The sequence below is a fragment of the Aspergillus glaucus genome (assembly GCF_001890805.1).
Source record: "Aspergillus glaucus CBS 516.65 unplaced genomic scaffold ASPGLscaffold_26, whole genome shotgun sequence".
NCBI classification, from domain to species: Eukaryota; Fungi; Ascomycota; class Eurotiomycetes; order Eurotiales; family Aspergillaceae; genus Aspergillus; species Aspergillus glaucus.
The window spans coordinates 214,536-232,843 of NW_019170478.1; the positions used below are offsets into that span (position 1 = coordinate 214,536).

The 18,308-nt window shown below is 48.1% G+C and overlaps 11 protein-coding genes across 11 annotated transcripts; 5 read left to right on the forward strand and 6 right to left on the reverse strand.

The window, feature by feature from the left end:
* Positions 1-14: 14 nt before the first annotated feature.
* On the reverse strand, positions 15-491 carry ASPGLDRAFT_39343 (uncharacterized protein; the record flags this gene model as incomplete). Its single annotated transcript, XM_022545064.1, has 2 exons — positions 15-159; positions 226-491. Coding segments are annotated over 2 exons (411 nt in total), but the record flags the coding sequence as incomplete, so codon positions are not given.
* A 514-nt stretch (positions 492-1,005) lies between these two features.
* On the forward strand, positions 1,006-1,848 carry ASPGLDRAFT_157874 (oxygenase MpaB family protein; the record flags this gene model as incomplete). Its single annotated transcript, XM_022542401.1, has 1 exon — positions 1,006-1,848. Exon 1 carries the CDS (start codon positions 1,099-1,101, stop codon positions 1,846-1,848), a length of 750 nt encoding a protein of 249 aa, XP_022396750.1. The 5' UTR covers positions 1,006-1,098.
* ASPGLDRAFT_157878 (uncharacterized protein) lies at positions 1,721-2,411 on the reverse strand. The gene is made up of 2 exons (XM_022542402.1): positions 2,034-2,411; positions 1,721-1,972 (listed from the first exon to the last, which is right to left on the reverse strand). The coding sequence occupies exons 1-2, from the start codon at positions 2,355-2,357 to the stop codon at positions 1,922-1,924; spliced, it is 375 nt and encodes a 124-aa protein (XP_022396751.1). The 5' UTR covers positions 2,358-2,411; the 3' UTR covers positions 1,721-1,921.
* Positions 2,412-3,292: 881 nt separating this feature from the next.
* On the reverse strand, positions 3,293-3,919 carry ASPGLDRAFT_135651 (uncharacterized protein; the record flags this gene model as incomplete). The annotated part of the gene is made up of 2 exons (XM_022541395.1): positions 3,293-3,761; positions 3,810-3,919. The coding sequence occupies 2 exons, from the start codon at positions 3,917-3,919 to the stop codon at positions 3,293-3,295; spliced, it is 579 nt and encodes a 192-aa protein (XP_022396752.1).
* Positions 3,920-5,779: 1,860 nt separating this feature from the next.
* ASPGLDRAFT_51974 (putative short-chain dehydrogenase/reductase) lies at positions 5,780-7,325 on the forward strand. The gene is made up of 2 exons (XM_022547648.1): positions 5,780-7,175; positions 7,248-7,325. Exon 1 carries the CDS (start codon positions 5,896-5,898, stop codon positions 6,925-6,927), a length of 1,032 nt encoding a protein of 343 aa, XP_022396753.1. The 5' UTR covers positions 5,780-5,895; the 3' UTR covers positions 6,928-7,175; positions 7,248-7,325.
* Positions 7,097-8,232, reverse strand: ASPGLDRAFT_39348 (terpene synthase family protein; the record flags this gene model as incomplete). The annotated part of the gene is made up of 7 exons (XM_022545065.1): positions 7,097-7,175; positions 7,248-7,410; positions 7,464-7,482; positions 7,574-7,695; positions 7,764-7,782; positions 7,887-7,968; positions 8,024-8,232. The coding sequence occupies 7 exons, from the start codon at positions 8,230-8,232 to the stop codon at positions 7,097-7,099; spliced, it is 693 nt and encodes a 230-aa protein (XP_022396754.1).
* A 1,054-nt stretch (positions 8,233-9,286) lies between these two features.
* On the reverse strand, positions 9,287-10,917 carry ASPGLDRAFT_29337 (aldehyde dehydrogenase ALDH; the record flags this gene model as incomplete). The annotated part of the gene is made up of 3 exons (XM_022543842.1): positions 9,287-10,473; positions 10,525-10,724; positions 10,799-10,917. The coding sequence occupies 3 exons, from the start codon at positions 10,915-10,917 to the stop codon at positions 9,287-9,289; spliced, it is 1,506 nt and encodes a 501-aa protein (XP_022396755.1).
* A 338-nt stretch (positions 10,918-11,255) lies between these two features.
* Positions 11,256-12,146, forward strand: ASPGLDRAFT_39350 (dihydrodipicolinate synthase family protein; the record flags this gene model as incomplete). The annotated part of the gene is made up of 1 exon (XM_022545066.1): positions 11,256-12,146. One exon carries the CDS (start codon positions 11,256-11,258, stop codon positions 12,144-12,146), a length of 891 nt encoding a protein of 296 aa, XP_022396756.1.
* Positions 12,147-12,207: 61 nt separating this feature from the next.
* Positions 12,208-14,528, reverse strand: ASPGLDRAFT_135571 (Zn(II)2Cys6 transcription factor; the record flags this gene model as incomplete). The annotated part of the gene is made up of 3 exons (XM_022541386.1): positions 12,208-13,218; positions 13,263-14,182; positions 14,255-14,528. The coding sequence occupies 3 exons, from the start codon at positions 14,526-14,528 to the stop codon at positions 12,208-12,210; spliced, it is 2,205 nt and encodes a 734-aa protein (XP_022396757.1).
* Positions 14,529-15,068: 540 nt separating this feature from the next.
* On the forward strand, positions 15,069-16,172 carry ASPGLDRAFT_135652 (BTB/POZ domain-containing protein; the record flags this gene model as incomplete). Its single annotated transcript, XM_022541396.1, has 2 exons — positions 15,069-15,753; positions 15,802-16,172. 2 exons carry the CDS (start codon positions 15,069-15,071, stop codon positions 16,170-16,172), a joined length of 1,056 nt encoding a protein of 351 aa, XP_022396758.1.
* Positions 16,173-16,799: 627 nt separating this feature from the next.
* On the forward strand, positions 16,800-17,663 carry ASPGLDRAFT_29341 (uncharacterized protein; the record flags this gene model as incomplete). Its single annotated transcript, XM_022543843.1, has 2 exons — positions 16,800-16,840; positions 16,958-17,663. 2 exons carry the CDS (start codon positions 16,800-16,802, stop codon positions 17,661-17,663), a joined length of 747 nt encoding a protein of 248 aa, XP_022396759.1.
* Between the last annotated feature and the right edge of the window lie 645 nt (positions 17,664-18,308).

Sequence of the window (18,308 nt, forward strand, 5' to 3'; positions counted from 1 at the left end):
GGGTCGATGCGTACGGGGAGCGAGACGGGGAGGTCCAACGCGGAGGTCATACTGAGGGAGATGCTGTCGGGGCGGGGTTCGAGGATCGAAGATTCGACGAGGAGGAGGGTCGAGCGGTTAAGGACATTTTGGGAGATGGCGGGGATACAGATTAGGAAGCTATTTTTTTTTTTTTTTTTTTTTTGTTAGAAATTGCGCTATACACTAGGGCACAGGGCGACATACAAAATAGGAAGGAAAATGGCGAGGAAGATAATCGACCAAAAGACATAACAGCACCAGAACCGAAACCAATGCCGCCGCAGATTCTGAGTGGGCGTGCGCTTGACGTTCTCAAGTGTGATGGTGTCCGCAGTCTCGATATGCTCGAGATCGTTGCCATCAAGAGACTCTTTGGGCGCAAAAGGACCGCGATGGACACCGAGAGCATACTTGGCGGCAGCGGAGCTGAGATAGGCGGGCTTCTCGGCCAAGTCCTTTGCTTTGCCCATTGTCCGTAGTGTGCTTAGTATATGCAAAAGTAAGAATAGGAGGGAATCCGGGGATTATATTTTAAGGCACGTGCAGATCAAGGGATTATATAAGAGGCACGGTGGTCCGTAATATTCGGCGCATTGTTGGGAACTAGCGCAATTAGAAATGGGATTTTAGTGTATTTTTTAGCGTAGTATTCGTGTACCTCTGAAGAAAAGGAGATTCAAAATTTAGTTTACAGCAGTGGAGTATAAAAGTGGCCCGCGGGATAAGGATCAACAGCGCTATCGGAAACCGCGGTCCAAGCTAAGCACCGACCCAATCACAAGCCCTAAGCGGGGGTATTGCCGAATTCAATACGCCCCCGATGCGGGGATGCCAAAAGTCGCGTTTTTCAGCTGGCTTTACTTGTACTTATCTCCTTATCTGCCAGGCCATCTGTCTGTCTCGGACAAGTAGACAAAGAACAATTTCATCATGTCCGAGGAAATCGAGAAGTTACCAGACGAAAAGTCCATTCCGGCCTCGTCGTCGCCGGACACTCATAGCGACAATGCTAGCGGAAAAGAAAATGGGAGTCAATACCCCCTCGATGCGCTCGACAAGCTAGAAATCCTCCCTCATATGCTTCAAGAGGGTATTCTCTTCGCCGGGTCGGGGTCCGCACTGCTCCTTCAAGCCGCTTTGCCAAACATCCGCAGCGACAACGAACAGCACCATAACAACTTAGCGAATGAACTCGGTGATGCTTTACAGGCGATTCTGGGCTACATCGCGTGTCTGGTCTTCGGTACACGAGACGAAAAGCGCATCTTGCTCGACCTCCTCGCGCGACGGCAACCCCCGCTCAAAGGAAGCGAATACTACACGCGCAGACCAGACGTGCATCTCTGGATCGCAGCAACACTCTACGCAACCGCGACAGATTTCTACCAGCGCATCTACGGCCGCGTCAACTTGAAAACCGCCGAAAATGCCTACGGAGAGTACTCGCTGCTCTGCCATGTGCTAGGCATTCCCCGCGGCACGTGGCCGGAGAACCGCGAGGCTTTTTGGAAGTACTGGGACGAGCACATTGAGACGCTGCAGGTGACAGACCATGCGAATGAGTTCGCCAAGGATCTCATGTACCGCACCGAATTCCCCCGGTGGGTGCAGACGCTCAAGCCGTTTTTGCGGGTCGTTACGATTGAGATGCTCCCACCGAGGATCCGCGAGCAGTATGGGTTAGAATCAACTATGGGGTCGAGGGGGTTGTATCGGTTTACGATGGGGTTTTCGGTAGCTGTTTATCCCGCATTGCTTAAGTCGGTGAGGGGGTATCCGGTGCAGTATTATTTGAAGGAATTGAGAAAACATCTAAATGTCGTTTGAATGCAATTTTATTGGTTATCATGTATGTAATGTTAATGCCCTAGTACATAGCCCATGTGAATACATTTAATTCTCAAACAGACGCTAGTATTCCTCCGAGTAGCTTCGAGACATCGGCAACCAACTATCAGTCCTCGATTAGCATGTGCCAGACCCATATGTCAATCAATAATAACTAGACTCACCGGTGCTGCATCCCCCACTAGCTCCGAAGTATCATTGACAAATGACGTCGTGATCAGAGTATGCGCATTGCTGATGATATCCTGCAATTTGTCGATGTTGTCCTTGGACAGAAGGTTCTTGAGATTCTGCGGCGTATCACCCCCCAGCAATACGGCGCCGCCTTTGACAATCGTCTGCAGATCGTCGATGGTGTCCTGGCTAAGCAGGTCTTTGACGTTGTCGACGATATCGGGCAGGTCAGATAGGAGCCCACCGGATGGCGCGGGGGCGGGGGAGGCCAGACCGAGGGTGACGAGGGGGAGAATGAGAAATTTGAAACGCATTTCGTATTGTATTCAGTCTCATGTGCTTGGGAATTGGAATTGAATAGATGTTGGCACTCTATATACTCTGTACATCGTGTTTTTATATTGCTGGCCCCGCGTTCCAGACTTGGCTGCGGGTCTTGATTTGCTTGGCTGTATCGGTATACATAAGTACCTTTACTACAGTATACTTTTCAATTGATCTTGAAATCAAGTTCGCGATATCGATGCATCTACTACAGAGTACAACCACATGTTCATCCAAGTACATCCTCTACCACTGCAAGATACACTATCGTACATTCAAGTAGATCACTGATCAGATCTTCACCCCAAGTTTTACCGTCTCGTATCCCCCATAACTTATTTACCCCATACCCCATACCCGTTTCTCGCTCCGAAGACTCCGGGGTGCCAGCACAGTCCATCCGAGAGCAACATGTGATATTCGCCACGCTACCGGGTCCAACGCCAATCGCCGTCTTCGGATTATCCGGGGCTCGCGCGGTCCCCATGGAGCATGATTGCCGAATCGGGTATACACGATGTGCATCTTTATCTTGGATCACCGAGAGCCGAAGCATGTGAAATAGGCTCGGGCGTTAGTTTAGATTCGCTTAGATGATATATGGTTCGGTTATGCATACTTGTCTCGGGTTGATGTAGGATTTTCGATGTACGATGACGAAAATGCTGTTCGGACCATTCGGACTGTTCGTTCTCATGTGCTTGTACTATGTATTGCTGTTGTTTATTTACAGAAAGTAATTAAACGGAGCCAAGGACACTGCCAATTCGGAACAGGAACAGTTCTACCCATGGTTACCCCGCACCAAAGCTTAGCGAAGTACTCCATAGTAGTATAACCTTGGCCAATCACAACCCAATCCTCTTCCCCAGATATAATACTCTGTCTGTCCATCGGAGAACATACTCGGAAAGCCTCATCCCCACTACAACAAAGGCATCATTCCCATGATTGCAATTGCACCTGCAATCGCCACCTCAATTCCTCCCGGCTGTATCCCGCCACCGCTATTCGTATCACTTGCAGCTCCGGTTGTAGTCTCGGCCGCAGTCGCCGTCGCTGTCGCCTCATTACTCACAGAACCGGACCTAGAACCAGAATCCGAGTTCGAAGCAGTCGGACTCGCCGTTAGCGCTCCCTCGGATATCTGCGACTTGACCACTGCCATGTAATTCTTGACGTCGGTGGGGAGGTTCTGATACCATGTCGGGGTCGAGCCAGCCTGGATTTTGGACCCCAGTGCGCGGCGCTTTGAGGGGTCGAAGAGATCCATAATCACGCTAGCCGGGACGGCGGAGATGACCTGGCCGATGAGAGAGCGTGGGGGAGGGGAGATGTTGGCGAGGTTGCCGGAGTTAGTTGGGAGAGCGAGGGAGGGGATGGTCATGGATTGTCTGTTTGGTTAGTATCTTGTGATTACCGGTAGAGTAGAGAAGTAGTACAGTGCATTTCCGACAGAGGACCATCCAGAGTCCGTTGATGGAGGTGCTGTTGGCGTTGGTGTAGTGGCTGCGAGGGCGCTCGCCGTGAATAGGAGCCAAGTGAGGTTCATTTTCCTTGGGTCTTGAGAGGTGCTGTATTCTGAATTCGGGGGTAGAAGCGATTCTTTTATACTCTGAACTCTGTGGGGACGGTTATGCAGGGCTGCATATCCGGATTTGCATACGGTAGAATGTGTGCGAGTATGATCTCAACCGCCCATCATCGCAAGTCTTTATAGATGATCATGTATGTTTGAGCTTCTACCACTATGATATTGGGGCCATTGTAGATATAAACTTGTGACGGCGTCAGTTATACTTGACCTGCTGGCTTTAACATAACCGTTAGTCGATGAGCATAGAGATTCCATTGTGAATAATTCGGCTATACTCTTGCTTCCTTGAAAGGTATATCGTGCTGTCTATCGAGTGGCCGCTGGTCGTTTCAATTGAGCCCTAACGTTACACAGATTCAACATTATCGTTGGAGGAGCTCAAACTACAGCAACAATCTTATCAATCTTCTTATTCACTTTGTACTTTGTAGGCTATTTCATAAGAGTCGTTCTGTGTTGACTAAACAATCCTCGACAGGCTCAGAATTAGCCAAGCTTCGGACGGAAGATACTTGATTAAATGTTTGGCAATACTGCTGGAACGGACATACTAACATTGGACGCCACTTGACACGTCACGTTAGAGACAATAAAAGAACTAGCCTAGGAACAGACAAAAGTACATGCGCAATTGATTCTACTCCGTACTCTGTAGATCATCCAGCATTGAATAACAGCAAAAACGATCTACCATCTTGATGGTTTCCTACATATATACTTTACAAGAAAACTCCATGAGATAACATGAATTATTAACGTAATCCACATCCGAGCTGACCATACAACCAAGCTGACCATTTTCTCCGCAACCACAGGGATATTAAAGCTTTTCAACCACCAACGCCATTAAATTAGACTATATAAAAAAATAAAATAAATAGACACTCCAATCATGCAAGGCCTATATTATCTGTTGTCCAGCCATTGGCACTGTTGGTAAGCTTCCAATCTGGATGAATATTAGACTCTTGATACCATGCAACCTGGTGTTCTTTCCCTTTTAAGATAACTGCTGGAGGTATATGAATCCCTTTTGCACTCACACATTCAATGATTGTGACCCATTTGTGATTCCCCTGGATAGTTGTATGAGGTCTTTCACTGCGCTCCACTGCAGTAATCAGTAATCACCTTAGATGTTGTACAGAGTCCTATTGCAAAGCCAGTCTCATCAAAGTTCCAAATATCATCTTCATGTATACCATGCTCTTGAATAGTGCCCTGCACAACTTCAAACCACTGTTTTATAACCTTTGGATCCTCCTGTTTTGCACGCTGTTGTGTAATTCTCTGGTTGTATCTTGTACGAAGCTCTAGATGGCGTTGAACAAAGTTGTATGCCCAGTTGACTCCAATAGTTGAAGGATCCTGTGTACGCTCAGAAAGTAAGATTTGTGCCATTCCATGCAGAAACTCAGGTCTAATTGAACACCCTCATTTATCTGCATCTAGCAGACGCTTAGCTAGGACTTCTTCTTCAAAAATTGTTAATTTATGGCCATTAGTGCATGTTTCTGACTGTGGTTGAATTCCTCTAAGCCAGTTGAGCAAGGTAGCTTTAGGCACACCAAATACTGCAGCAGCGCGCGATTTTAATCGGATTTTTTTTCTTTTTATAAGCTTCAATATTATCTACTATTCCGAGCCCGTGACACTTCCTGAGAAAGAGACATTTTATATGGTGATGGTGAAAATATGACGCGTTGAAGAATGATTGTTGGAAGTTGCAGAGAAAATGGTCAGCTCGGCTGTGGATTATGTTAAATAGATTTATTCGATTAGCAAAGTGTTCTTTCTTCGTATTCGAGCCAGGATTTGAAATCACGCCCGGTGAGCTGCGCCGCAGTCACACATAGCCCACTTAGTATATTAATCACGGAGACTACGAACAATCCGGTCATACCTGTCTACTTTTTCAAATGATTCATAGAATGTCCGTCTCTCGAGAACCCTTCCAACTCTCCGGTCGCTATGCTGACCGCAACCGCTGGGAAGTCCTCGCCGGGCCTGGCGACTCCCGCGTCACTGGCCTACAAATTATACATGATGAGAATCTCACAAATGCCTGGACCGAAAAAACTGCCTTGATTACTGGTGTCTCCTCGGGCATCGGTGTCGAGACCGTCCGCGCCCTGGTCACGACCGGCGCCACTGTCTTCGGCACCGCCCGCAGCCTTAACAAAGCCCGGGAGGCGCTAGGCGCTGAGCTCCTGGAGACGGGTCGAGTCAAGCTGGTCTTTATGGATCAAACGGATCTAGCTAGTGTGAGAGCTTGTGCGGAGGAAGTTCGCAAATCGAGCGGCGGCCGACTGAGCATTATCGTCAACAATGCGGCGGTGATGAATACGCCCGAGGAACGGACAAAAGATGGGTTTGAGCTGCAGTTTGGAACCAACCATCTCTCGCATTTCTTGCTTTTCTATCTTCTCAAGGATCTACTTTTGGCGAGTTCTACGCCCGAGTTCCATTCGCGCGTGGTCTCTGTTTCGTCTGCCGCGCATCGCTACGCACCCGTTCAGTTGGATAATGTCAACTTCGAGGGAAACTATAACGGCTGGCTTGCGTATGGATCCAGCAAGACAGCAAACATCTACATGACCAACCAAATTGAGCGCCTATACGGTGCCCAGGGACTACACGGATACAGTCTCCATCCGGGCGCGTTCCTCAGTCCGAATCTGCAGAAGCATTCGCAGGAGGAGCTGAAGACGTTCTTGACGGATCCTAGATTGCAGATATATACCACCAGTCTGGAGCAGTCGTGTGCGACTAGTATCTATGGAGCGGTTTCTAGTGAGATAGAAGGGAAGGGGGGGTTGTATCTCGAGGGTGCATCGGTTGCTGTGCATCCGTGTCCTCCTGATGGTGATGCGGTGGAGTATGGGTATGGGAGCTGGGCGTTTGATCAGGGGAAGGAGGAGGCGTTGTGGGAGTTGAGCAGAAAGATAGCTGGAGTTGAGTAATGGGACTTAGCGAATGTGCACGATAGACTCTTCAGAGCTATGCTACGTATGATATGGCATCTGAATCAGGCAAGATAGAGGCATAATCAATGAGGCATGCATGAATAAATAATCCAATGACCATATCAGTCGAATGCTCGCTGCACTATTAGACTTGAATCTAATCGGCTCACAGAATTAACAACCGCGTCTCGCGAACTTGCTCTCCCTCGACAATCTCCTGCGAGAGGTCGATTCCGAGGGCATATCTGCAGTATCAAAGTCAGGTCCCTTTTACAAGAGGAAAAGAAAAAGAGGAAGCTGATACGAATGAGACATACTTGGTCAATGCAATAACAGGAAATGCGCCAATAGTTTTCCTTCGCACCTCCATGGATTCTTGCAGATCACGGGCCAGGCCACACTGCTCATGCTTGATTTGAACCTGGTTGAGCAGCCCGTCGAAATATTCTCGGTGCGTGTTCTTCAATCGTTGTTTCAGGTCTGCTCCCGGCGTTAGCAGTTCTTTCAAGACGTAGTAAACAGTTCGTAGAGACAAACCTGGAGAAGCTCTCTCTGTACTCTTAATTAGCTAAACCCGCTTTTGAAGATGGGTGTATGGGTTATTATTTACCTTCTTCAAGCGATCACAGATAGTTTAAAATACGTATCGCATGGGGTCTTCCTCTGCCTGAACCGGAGGTTCGGTGTCTTCCATAACTGCCAGTATCTTGTTGATTTCTTCCTGTCCTGCAACGGAATCACTGCAGAGATGGCCTTCATCAAACTCTATAAAGTTTTGTCACATTACTATCAGCAGGTCTTTCTCTCTTCTTCGATACATGAACTTTACTCACGGTCATCAAACAGGAATACCTGTCCATCATCTGTCAGCATTTCAGACCATCATAGTCAAAGTAAAGAAGCGCAACAAACCCAATTATTCCAATCAACTATCGTCCGCAGCGCTTCTTCATCACAATGTGGTGCCCAAGCTGATGCCAGGAAGCATAATAGGCCTTCGAATTCTTCGCAGCCCACTTCTCATCGGCATGCATGATCCTATAAAGGTCAATTTGCTTCAAAACTTTAGCCATAATGCAGTAATTTAAATTACTTTGTTATCCATAAATCTGCCTTAACCTTCACATCATCGTAGTTTGGGTTCACAAATGGTTTGACAGACATGATCGAGGAAAACAGATCTGGTATATAGACGGCATGTTTCTCCATGCTGTCCTGTATGGGTCTGCTCTTGGTACCCGGAACAATTTCTGAGGGCTCGCAGGAGTTCAAAGATGCGGTGACGCTGCTTGAAGAGACCATATTGAGAAGTGATGTGGTTTTGTAGAGTTCTATACTAAAACTCGTATTCCGCACTGCAATGACAATGGCTAACGAGACAGCTTTCTAGTAATCTTTTTCTATAAATTGGCTAGCTCTTTATAATGCAACCGACCTTTCCTGTCTTTAAGCTTTTCAAGATAACACAAGATCTTCTTGATGTCACCTAAGTCGGTGACTACCTAGAATGGAACTAGCCGAACTTGACAAATGTCGTGTTACATGCCAAAGAACCATTCCGATGTCAGCCGTTGAATGACAACAGCAGATATGAAGGGATAACATTCCCCTAGTACCGATCAAACTCTGCAAAGGAAGGCTATGCATGTACTTGAACAACTCAATAATCTATATACTGAAGGACTCAGTCTTCTTACCTTGCTTTAACACTTCCTCAGCCACGATTAGGGTCTGCACGCTCTTTCGAAGGTCATATCATAATCAACCTATCAATATTTTATTTGTGGGTGGTTTGTAGAGGTTTTATGTTTTGGAATTCTTTTGTTTCATTCAACCCCGGATGTATTCCGTTCTTCGGCAGATCTCTAAATCCCTTGTAGGTTGAAATAAAGCCCGATGCAATGGTATAGCATATGTTAGAGTGTACAAAGTGCGATGCGACGTTCAATCACAAACCACAGCCTTATCAAGCCCTTCGAGAGAAAACCTTGCGTCGGGAATGTGAGTGGCAGTATGCCGTATCCAATTGGCTCCGTATTTTGTCTGTCTTTCTCCTCCATCCTTTTGTTTAACGTTGCAGTCACTTTATCATGTTCTTCGGGCATTGACACGGGTGCGTCCAGTATATCTCAAACATATATGGTTCTTCACGGCGCGGTCCGACCTATCATGACATCAAAAGTTGAAGAATGTGGTACAAATTGCATGAACATTGATAGTGGATTGTATGAGCCAGTATGTGTAGAAATTCAAATCTCGGAGGTGATGGAGGAAGCAATCGAAGCGACTCTCGAAACAGTTGATGTATTGAATATGTGCACTCTCTTCTTATATACACCCAGCAAAAAAAGCTACACTACAGCCGACTTCCCATATTGACATGAACGGCCTTGACCTGCGAATAAGCCTCCAATCCCGCCTCTCCCAGCTCCCTCCCAATCCCACTTTGCTTAACACCCCCAAACGGTATCCTCGGGTCACAATCCTGGCTACTATTCACCCACACCATACCCGCTTCAATAGCACCCGCCACTCTATGCGCTCTCTCCAAGTCCTTTGTGAACACCGCCGCTCCAAGACCATAACTTGTATCATTCGCACGACGGACAGCTTCCTTCTCGTCTGAGAAGGGCACGACGACAACCACCGGGCCGAAGACTTCTTCGCGGTAGATTGCCATGTCGTCGGTAGTATTGGTGATAACTGTTGGTTGCACGAAGTAGCCGTTTGCGTACTTGGGGTTGTCGAGCTTGTGCGCGCTTCCGCCGGAGAGGATTGTTGCGCCGTCGGAGCGTGCGCGTTCGATGTATGATAGAATACGCTCGTACTGCGCGCGAGTAACCTGTGGTCCTTGGTATGTTGATTCATCCCACTGGTCACCAATCTTAGAGGTCGATTGAACTAGTTCTTGGAATTGAGTCAGGAAGATATCGAAGATATCGCGATGGATGAATAGTCGCGATGTCGCTGTGCAGATCTGGCCCTGGTTCGACATTATGCCCATATGGGACCATTTAGCCGCCTGGTCTAGATCTGCGTCGGGGAATATGAGCAGGGGTGACTTTCCGCCGGTCTCGAGGGTGATGTTCTTCAGTGTCCCGGCGGCCATTTTCATGATTTGCTGTGCGGTTCTGGTAGATCCTGTGAATGCGACTTTGTTGACGTCGGGATGCTGCACGAGTGCTGAGCCGGCTTCCTTGCCGTAGCCGTTGATGATATTTACCACACCCGGCGGGAAGCCTGCCTCTTTGATAAGAGTCCCCAGCACCAGAATGCTCAGCGGTGTCTGCTCAGCAGCTTTGATAACCACTGTATTCCCACATGCCAAGGCAGGGCCCAATTTCCACGTTGCCATGGACAGGGGATAGTTCCATGGGATAATCTGGCCGACAACCCCGATGGGCTGGCGGAGAGTATACGCGAGCTTCTCCGGGGTTGTATTGATAGTCTGTCCAAAGGTCTTATCCGCCCAGCCGCTGTAGTAGCGGATCGTCGTGATGGCTTCTGTGAGATCATCGCTCAATGCGACGTGGTATGGTTTTCCTATTCCATTATTAGTATTATCCAAATATGTTATGTGCATGGTAAACGCACCATTATCCCACGCATCAATCGAGGCAAAAAGCTCTTGCTTGTCCTCTATCAAATCCGCCAGTTTGCCCATTAACCGTCCGCGATCTGTCGCGGGAAGTTGCTTCCATGATGGATGAACTAGGGCTGCACGCGATGCTTTGACGGCTTGGTCGACGTCTTCAGCGCCGGCGGCGTGGACGGTTGCAATTGGTGTGTCGGTTCTGTTTCGTTTGTTAGTCTTCATCTTCTCTCTATCACTGTGATAAGAAGGGGTACTATGAATGGCGGGGCATACGCTGGGTCAAGCGAAACAATTGTCCCTCCAGATGACGGGACAAATTTATTGTTGATAAACAGGCCCGTGGGTTGTTGGTAGTGGTGACCGTTTGGGGTGGTGATTTCGACGGACGACATTTTGAATTTTGAACTGTATAAGTGACAATTGAATCAATCCTAGCAATTTTCAATTGTTGACATAACATACGGGGTCGCTATCGTACTTTGTATATGCAAGTCTACTCGGAATGACATACCTAGATATGGCGATGTTGATAATCTCCGTCTGTATCGGGAAGGCAGTTCCGGTGCAGAATCTCGGAGACAATCGCGGGGAGAGATGCATCGAGAAGGTAATCTGTAGGAAAGTGATTCCATTAAGACATATATAAGCTCATTCAAGTCTGTGCTTTGCAAATCAATCATCTTCATCTTCTCTATACTTCACAAAGAACACATACAGAAACACCGCCAACATGTCTCTCACCGGTATCATGGTAGCCCTAATCACCCCCTTCACCGACGACGGGACCCAAATCGACGGGCCGCGTCTCAAGGCCCACATCGATCACCTTCTTGCCGCCGGCGTCCACGGCCTCGTCCCCGCCGGCAGCACCGGTGAATTCACCACCCTCTCCTTCGCAGAGCGCAAGCAACTCACCGAGCTCTGCGTGAAGTACGCCGCAGGCCGTGTCCCCATCGTCACAGGTGTCGGAAGCACTTCTACCTCTGAGGCCGTTGAACTGGCGAAACATGCCGCGGATGTCGGCGCTGCTGCGACGATGGTTGTCCCGCCGTTCTACGACCCCGTGAACTTGGCGCAGTTGATGGAGATGTTGAGTGAGGTCCATGAAGCTAGTCGCGGACTGCCGATTGTGTACTACAACATTCCCTCTGCATCTGGCTTGACCCTCTCGCCCAAGGAAATTGCCAGTCTGTCGCGCGTGGGAGTCAAGTACCTTAAGGACACCTCCGGCAACGCCCCCGCCTTCACAGAACTCGTATTCGGTCTGTCGGACCAGATCACCGCTTTCAACGGCTGGGATACACTCACCTTCTATGGTCTCGCAGCTGGAACCTCTGGTGCGATCTGGGGTGCTGCAAACCTCATCCCTGAGCTTGCGGTGGAGTTGTGGGATGCTGTTTCTGTCAAGAGCGATTTGAAGAAGGGGAGAGAGCTTTGGGCTAAGGCATGGCCTGTTTGTAAGTTCTTGGAGGAGCACAATTATGCTGCTGCTGTGAAGACGGGGGTTGAGCTGGCGGGCCAGAGCACGGGTGGTTTAAGGAAGCCGTTTGCTTTGTTGGAGGACGATGTTAAGGGGGAGTTGAGGGGGTTGCTGATCAATGCGGGTGTTAAGACTGTTTGATTTTGTCAATCTAACGAATTTTATGTTTTGTACATAGTGAGATGAATACGATTTTATGTTGTTAACAGAATATCGGCCACAATTGCCATTCCTTGGCTACCTCCACCCATGTAGGAATATCATCTCCTCTACGAGCTGCCAAATGCTCATCTTGTCTCTTCCACACCTCCAGAATTACCTCCCTCGCTCTTGTAAATGCAATAAATCCGCATTGTGCGTGGCCCTTTTCAACCCATCTCAGTATCGCTTCCCGCCGTGAGGCCGTGACAGCTTCACACCCTGCTATAAACGCCGGCCATGCCGTCCCAGGCCCTGGATTCTGACACTGCTCCAAGGCATTATCAAAGTTTTCCAATGATGTAATAATACTATCTACATGACCTTGCAGCATAGCAGGATGTACTTGACGAATGCGTCGGTGGAAGAAGATGACCAGCGCAGAGCTTAGGGCTCGTAACATGTAACTGTTTGGGCTGCCGTCGCCATTGGTATCTCGCGCATGATTCAGGTCAAATGAGCAGACCATGTTCTCGAGTCTGATCCGTCGGCGGTGGATGGTGTCCCATGCTTCCGCGCTGAGGTTCTTGTGTGTGCGTCGAGCGATTCGTAATGAATCCAGTACATTGGCCATTCGCGTCGTTTGCGAGACTAGACTGAGCCATGTCTCTGGAATGCCGTAGATCTGATTGTACAGTGTTCCCGGGAATTGCCGTGAGTCTTGTAGATGAATATCGTGTAGGGCAACCTCGTTATCCTTTGGCTGGTCGATGTCCAGGTCGCTGTCTGATTGTCGGGGCTGGAGATGGAGAAAATCATCAAGGCGTGGATTGCGATGTGAGACTGTGTTTTGATCGGTTCGAAAATGACGGTTGAATGATTCGATAAATGAGCTTGATGGGCTGTAGTCGTGCAGTACATAAGTGCTTTCGCCGACAATCCGGATCCACGTATAGATATGGTGTAGCAGACGGGCTTTCTGGGATATTTTCGGCTTGGACAGGCCACGGAGACGCAGTAAGCGCTCTGCATCGATCATATAGCATCGTGCGTCTTTTTGTTGCCCGCAAAGTATCTGGTCTGGTTAGTATGTATCTGCATAATGGAGGGGCTTCATACAGCAAATGCGGTCATTCCACAGATAGCCATCAATTGATCTTTGTATTTGGCTTTTTTCGGCTGGTGAATCTCATGCTTCAGAGACATTTGCATATGATCTTTGGCTTGCCGATGCGCCTGCTCTGTCACCATCTTCCAATGCTCCACCGAATTTGTGTTAATTACATCGGGATTTGACGCAAGATGATATGCTGAATAGGCAAGCAGGGAGTATAGATTTGTCAACCGGGCATGGCTGATGTTTTGCGTTCGTAGAAAAGTCAAATCGCTGTAGGCCAGTACCGCAGCAGGTACATTGAGGATCTTCCATGGGGACTTTTCGCCCAGCGGCATTGCCATCATTTGTGCAATCACATTGTCTTGGAAATGCTTTAGCAGGAATGGAGCGTCTGCCATGACATCTGCCGGAGGCCAGCTGGTATCAAGTGGGGATTGCTGGGGCGTCATTATCCGTCTCGGATCATTATGTTCCATTGTATCTTCCTGTGCAAATGTTGAAGCCATTGCAAAATCAAAGCCATCCACGGATTCGAGAAATGGATGCGGCGTGAGGTGTAACGGATCCGGACCGAGATCAAAGAGGTCGGACCAGTGCAGAAAGTCATCCATCTGTGCCAGGGACTCAATCATCGTGGACGAAGGACTGAGTGCCAACGGTGGCATATCGTTAACAGGTGGTGTTGCCGGCTGAACATGTCCCTGTTCCCCCACTCCTTCGACTCCATCAGCTGTCCTTGGATGAGCCTCGCTGCAAGACACGGGAGTCATGTCCAAAACCGAAAAAGGCCCAACCACGATAGCCCCATTGGTCGACCGTCTTTGGTCCTTGGAACGAGCATCAATCTCAGCTAGAGACGTGTCAATTGATCCGGACGGGAGATCTGCAGCCAAAGCCGCACTCATTGAAACCCTGGATTGTTCTAGAACAAAATAACAGCTGTCAGGCGGTCACCATTTGCTATAGGAATATATTGTACAGGAACAATGCCCACCGGTATAAAGATGTCGCCGCGTGCTAATAGGCGATTGCTGCTTGTCTACATCCGCCGGTTTTTCACCTGCAGCTGCAGCTGCTTGCCGCGTGTTGGGCTGCTTCTTGCTTGACATCCACCGGACCTCGTCTGAGAATCCCTCGCATGTTACCCCCAATGCTCGACATGTCAGGCAAGCGGGTCGTTTTTGGTCACATTTGACATGACGTCGTCGGCAGGTGCGGCAGCCGCCCAATGCATGGGAGCGACGCGGTCTACTTCTGGTGGCGGCCATGACTCAAAGGAAGCTTCGTAATTGGCAATTGCTCCGGTAGCAAGGGACGGGAAAGGCTATTGTAGAATCATGATGCTTGAAGTCGAAGGAGGGGAATAGAGACGCTGATAAGATTACCCCACATTTGGTCAGGTGATCGGAATCGCCTTCCTATTCGAGATTATGTATACATCTGTGCATTGAACATAATCCTGCTGCCAATTATCTTGCAGTAATATCATTGGTCCTGAGTGATCATGATCAATTGTATAATTGATTGCATAATTTCCTGCTGCTTGCTTTTGGTTCTGATTCGTCCGTTTACCGAGTGGTCCACCGCGCGTCGCGTCTGTTCATTCTTTCTCAACGTCAAAATAATTGAGTTGCAGGTCTCGCTGCTTCAAAAACATCAGTTGCTCGTCAATTGTCATAGCTCGAGTCAAAATCCCTGTATCTAAAACGCCATTGTATCCACACCCAGAACGGGACAAGAACATTGCCTATCAATATAGACCCAAAATGTTCAACTCTGGGCAACCCACGAACGGTTTCTCGCAGCCCATGGCTACTAGAGTAAAAGTCCCAAGGTCTGGCTTTCGCAGCACGTCTTTCTGTCAGTCCAATGTCAACGAACCTGATCCAAACGGAGATGTGACTCTGGTTGTTTCCCCCCCAGCATATTTACCTCGGTATAAACAGAAGATCATTCCATTTGGGTCCATATCGACTTCCCCGAATGTTACTACTCCGTCGACTGAATCAACTGAGTCGGAGCCATTAAAGTCGCGGTTCCGGGTCTCTTCAAAACAACTCATGTTGGCCTCAGCATACTTCGAAAAGATGCTCACTCCCCGATGGCGGGAAGGTCAAGAACTCGGCGCCAATGGCTCAATGGAACTGAATATCACTGATACCGATCCAAATACATTCTTGATAATATTGAATATTATTCATTGCCGCATGGCACGGGTTCCTCGCGTTGTGAGTTTTGATACGTTGACTGAGCTGGCTGTCTTAGCCGACTACTTCCAATGCCATGAAGCTCTTGAGCCTTATCCATCGATATGGCTTGAACGGTTGAAAAATAATGTTCCTACTATGTATTGTGACGAGCTTGTGAAGTGGATTTTTGTTTCTTGGGTGTTTAATTATGATGATATCTTTACAAAGGTGACACGGATCGCACAACGTCAGGCGACTGGTGACATCCATCTCTTTAATTTGCCCATACCAGAGTCCATCTATGGTGAGTGACACAGGTAACATTCTTAAAACTCTTTTCTCACTTTTTTAGGCGCAATCAACAATGCCCGAAGAACCGCCTTGTCCGCGACTCTCGCTGCCCTCAAACGGCGTCGAGATTATCTGGAAAATAACGATCAACCAGCATGCTGTGCTGATTGTGATTCATTATACCTGGGAACTCTCATCAGATTAATGAAATCCTACCGTCTCAATATAGGACCGCCATACTGGTTCCTCTCTGTCGAAGCTGCTGCTGAGCGGGTATCAAATTTCCGGCAACCACCTGACATTCACGTACGAAAACCTGGACCTGTGGCATTCGGTACATCATCCCAGACTAATTTAAAGCTCCTCGGTGAAAGCACGAAACAGGAAATTGAAAAGGCTATCTCAGTGCTCCAGGGTCTTGATTTGAGTTGATCTAGTGTGCTTGATTTTACGGGCTGTCACTTTTTTCTAATTCGGGAAGGTCGCGGCAACAAGAGAAAGAGTTTTTCTTTTCTCAAAACATGAAACGGGTATATGCTTCAGCGTTAATCTCTTTGATTGCCGACAATGCCACCGAAAAGACATGGGGTAGCAATTGATTCAGTACTACCCCTGGTACTCTGGCAACATTGCTATCTAGTAGTTAAACCTATAATGCCACAACTAGTTCAGTCTTAATCCAAGTCTTTCTACCTCCACACTAACAGCCCCTGGGATTCCTTTATCTAATGGGCTCCCCTTGAGCTGGCTAGTGGGTACGAATGTCGAAAGCCAAGATCAATAGCATTTATATGAGATAGACGTATGTCTACAAGGGACGTCATCTGGTCACATGATGTTTCGAGTCACTTACTTCCTTTACGTCAACAGGATGCTTCCTTTTCTCGGAAACATCAGAGCGACAGATTATCCTCTTTAGCGAGTCGCGTATACTCATCACGACTCCTTCCATGGTGGAGTACCCTCGGGAATAAACCATATCCGCCTTCAATCAGAACCGCATTCTCCTACCATTATAGGAACAGCCGTGACGAACGGGAAACAAGGTCTATAGTTAATATGTACGGTTTCAATGCATCCAATCAGTCTGGTAAAACCAGGTAAAAAATAAAGCGATCTGGCATTCGGGGCTTATCTTCACGTTGCTCAAATGGGAATGATCCTGATCCAGACGGGGATGTTGTCCTGGTGGTTTCGCCCTCTACGGATTCTCCCAGGTATGAGCAGAGGCCCTCGTCTCCACGAGTCAAATGCACCATCTGTGCTGTATACACCAACCGAATCTACGACGCCAAGGTCAACTTCACCAACCCCCCGCCTACAGCTATCAGGCCAACGAAACCAACGGATCTAATTATACTAGGCGAGTCAACTACGCCTGCCAGATCACCGACTCCAGTTGATGCAGCAGCAGAAACCGAATCAATTGCGAAAGTTAAGCTTGTCATGGGGAACCATGATCCAGAAACACATAAGTCCCGGTTCAGAGTCTCGTCGACAAAATTGATGCTGGCTTCTGTGAAATTTGGAAAAATACTCTTTCCTGGATGGGATTATGGTTCCAAGGCCTTAACCCAACCAGAGGTCTACGACATAGACCAAAATGCATTCTCAATCATGTTGAATATTATTTATTGTCGAACACAGGTCCCCCACTCCATCGATCTGGGAATGTTGACAAAGCTGGCGGTGCTGACTGACTACTTTGGATGCCATGAAGCCCTAGAGCCTTATCCATCGATTTGGTTGGAAGGTTTGAAGGATGAAGTTCCTACGACGTTCTCTGATGAGCTGATAAAATGGATCTGTATCTCTTGGGCTTTTAACTATGATGATGTCTTCACCAAAGTAACGCGAATCGCACAGCGTCAGGCGCCAAATTACCTGGATCTTTTGAACCTGCCCATATCAGTCTGTCTATAGTGCGATCAACAATGGCCGACGAGCGGCTTTATCCTCTATCTTTGCCGCTCTCAGGAGACGCCGAGAAGAGTTGGAGAGCAAAGATATACTCTGCAGCTACGAATGCGATTCACTTCTCCTGGGAACACTCCTGAAGTCAACAATAATATACGGGCTTCCCATGGACGCAGAGCCTCCATACCCAGGTATTGCTGTCGAAAGCGCTGTTCAATGCCTTACTGGTATCAAGCACCCGAAAGTTCATATGTGGCACCAGGTCCAAGGGTATCTTGGAGAAAGTAGCCAGCTTGGCCGAAATGTCGGGGAGTGTAGCCTGCTTGGTATGAACGTTCAAAATGAATTGTATAATGCCATGTGTCGACTCGACGGCCTTGTTCTGGAATAAACCGCCATATAGTGCGAAGCACTTTTTACTATTCTAACATTTAACCACCACAGCCAGTACGACCCTTATACCCTTATAGTTATTACAGACATCTAATCTATCTAAATTAATCCCTTGGTTGCTTATAATGCAGAAAATGTTACTACTGACTCTATATACATGTCGCTATGCAGGAGTGCTCGAAGCGCCGTTTCCGAGCTGTCAACAGCCAGCGCCAGCACTGGAGAAGAGGAGGTTTAGCCGACGGATTGGTTCCTCCG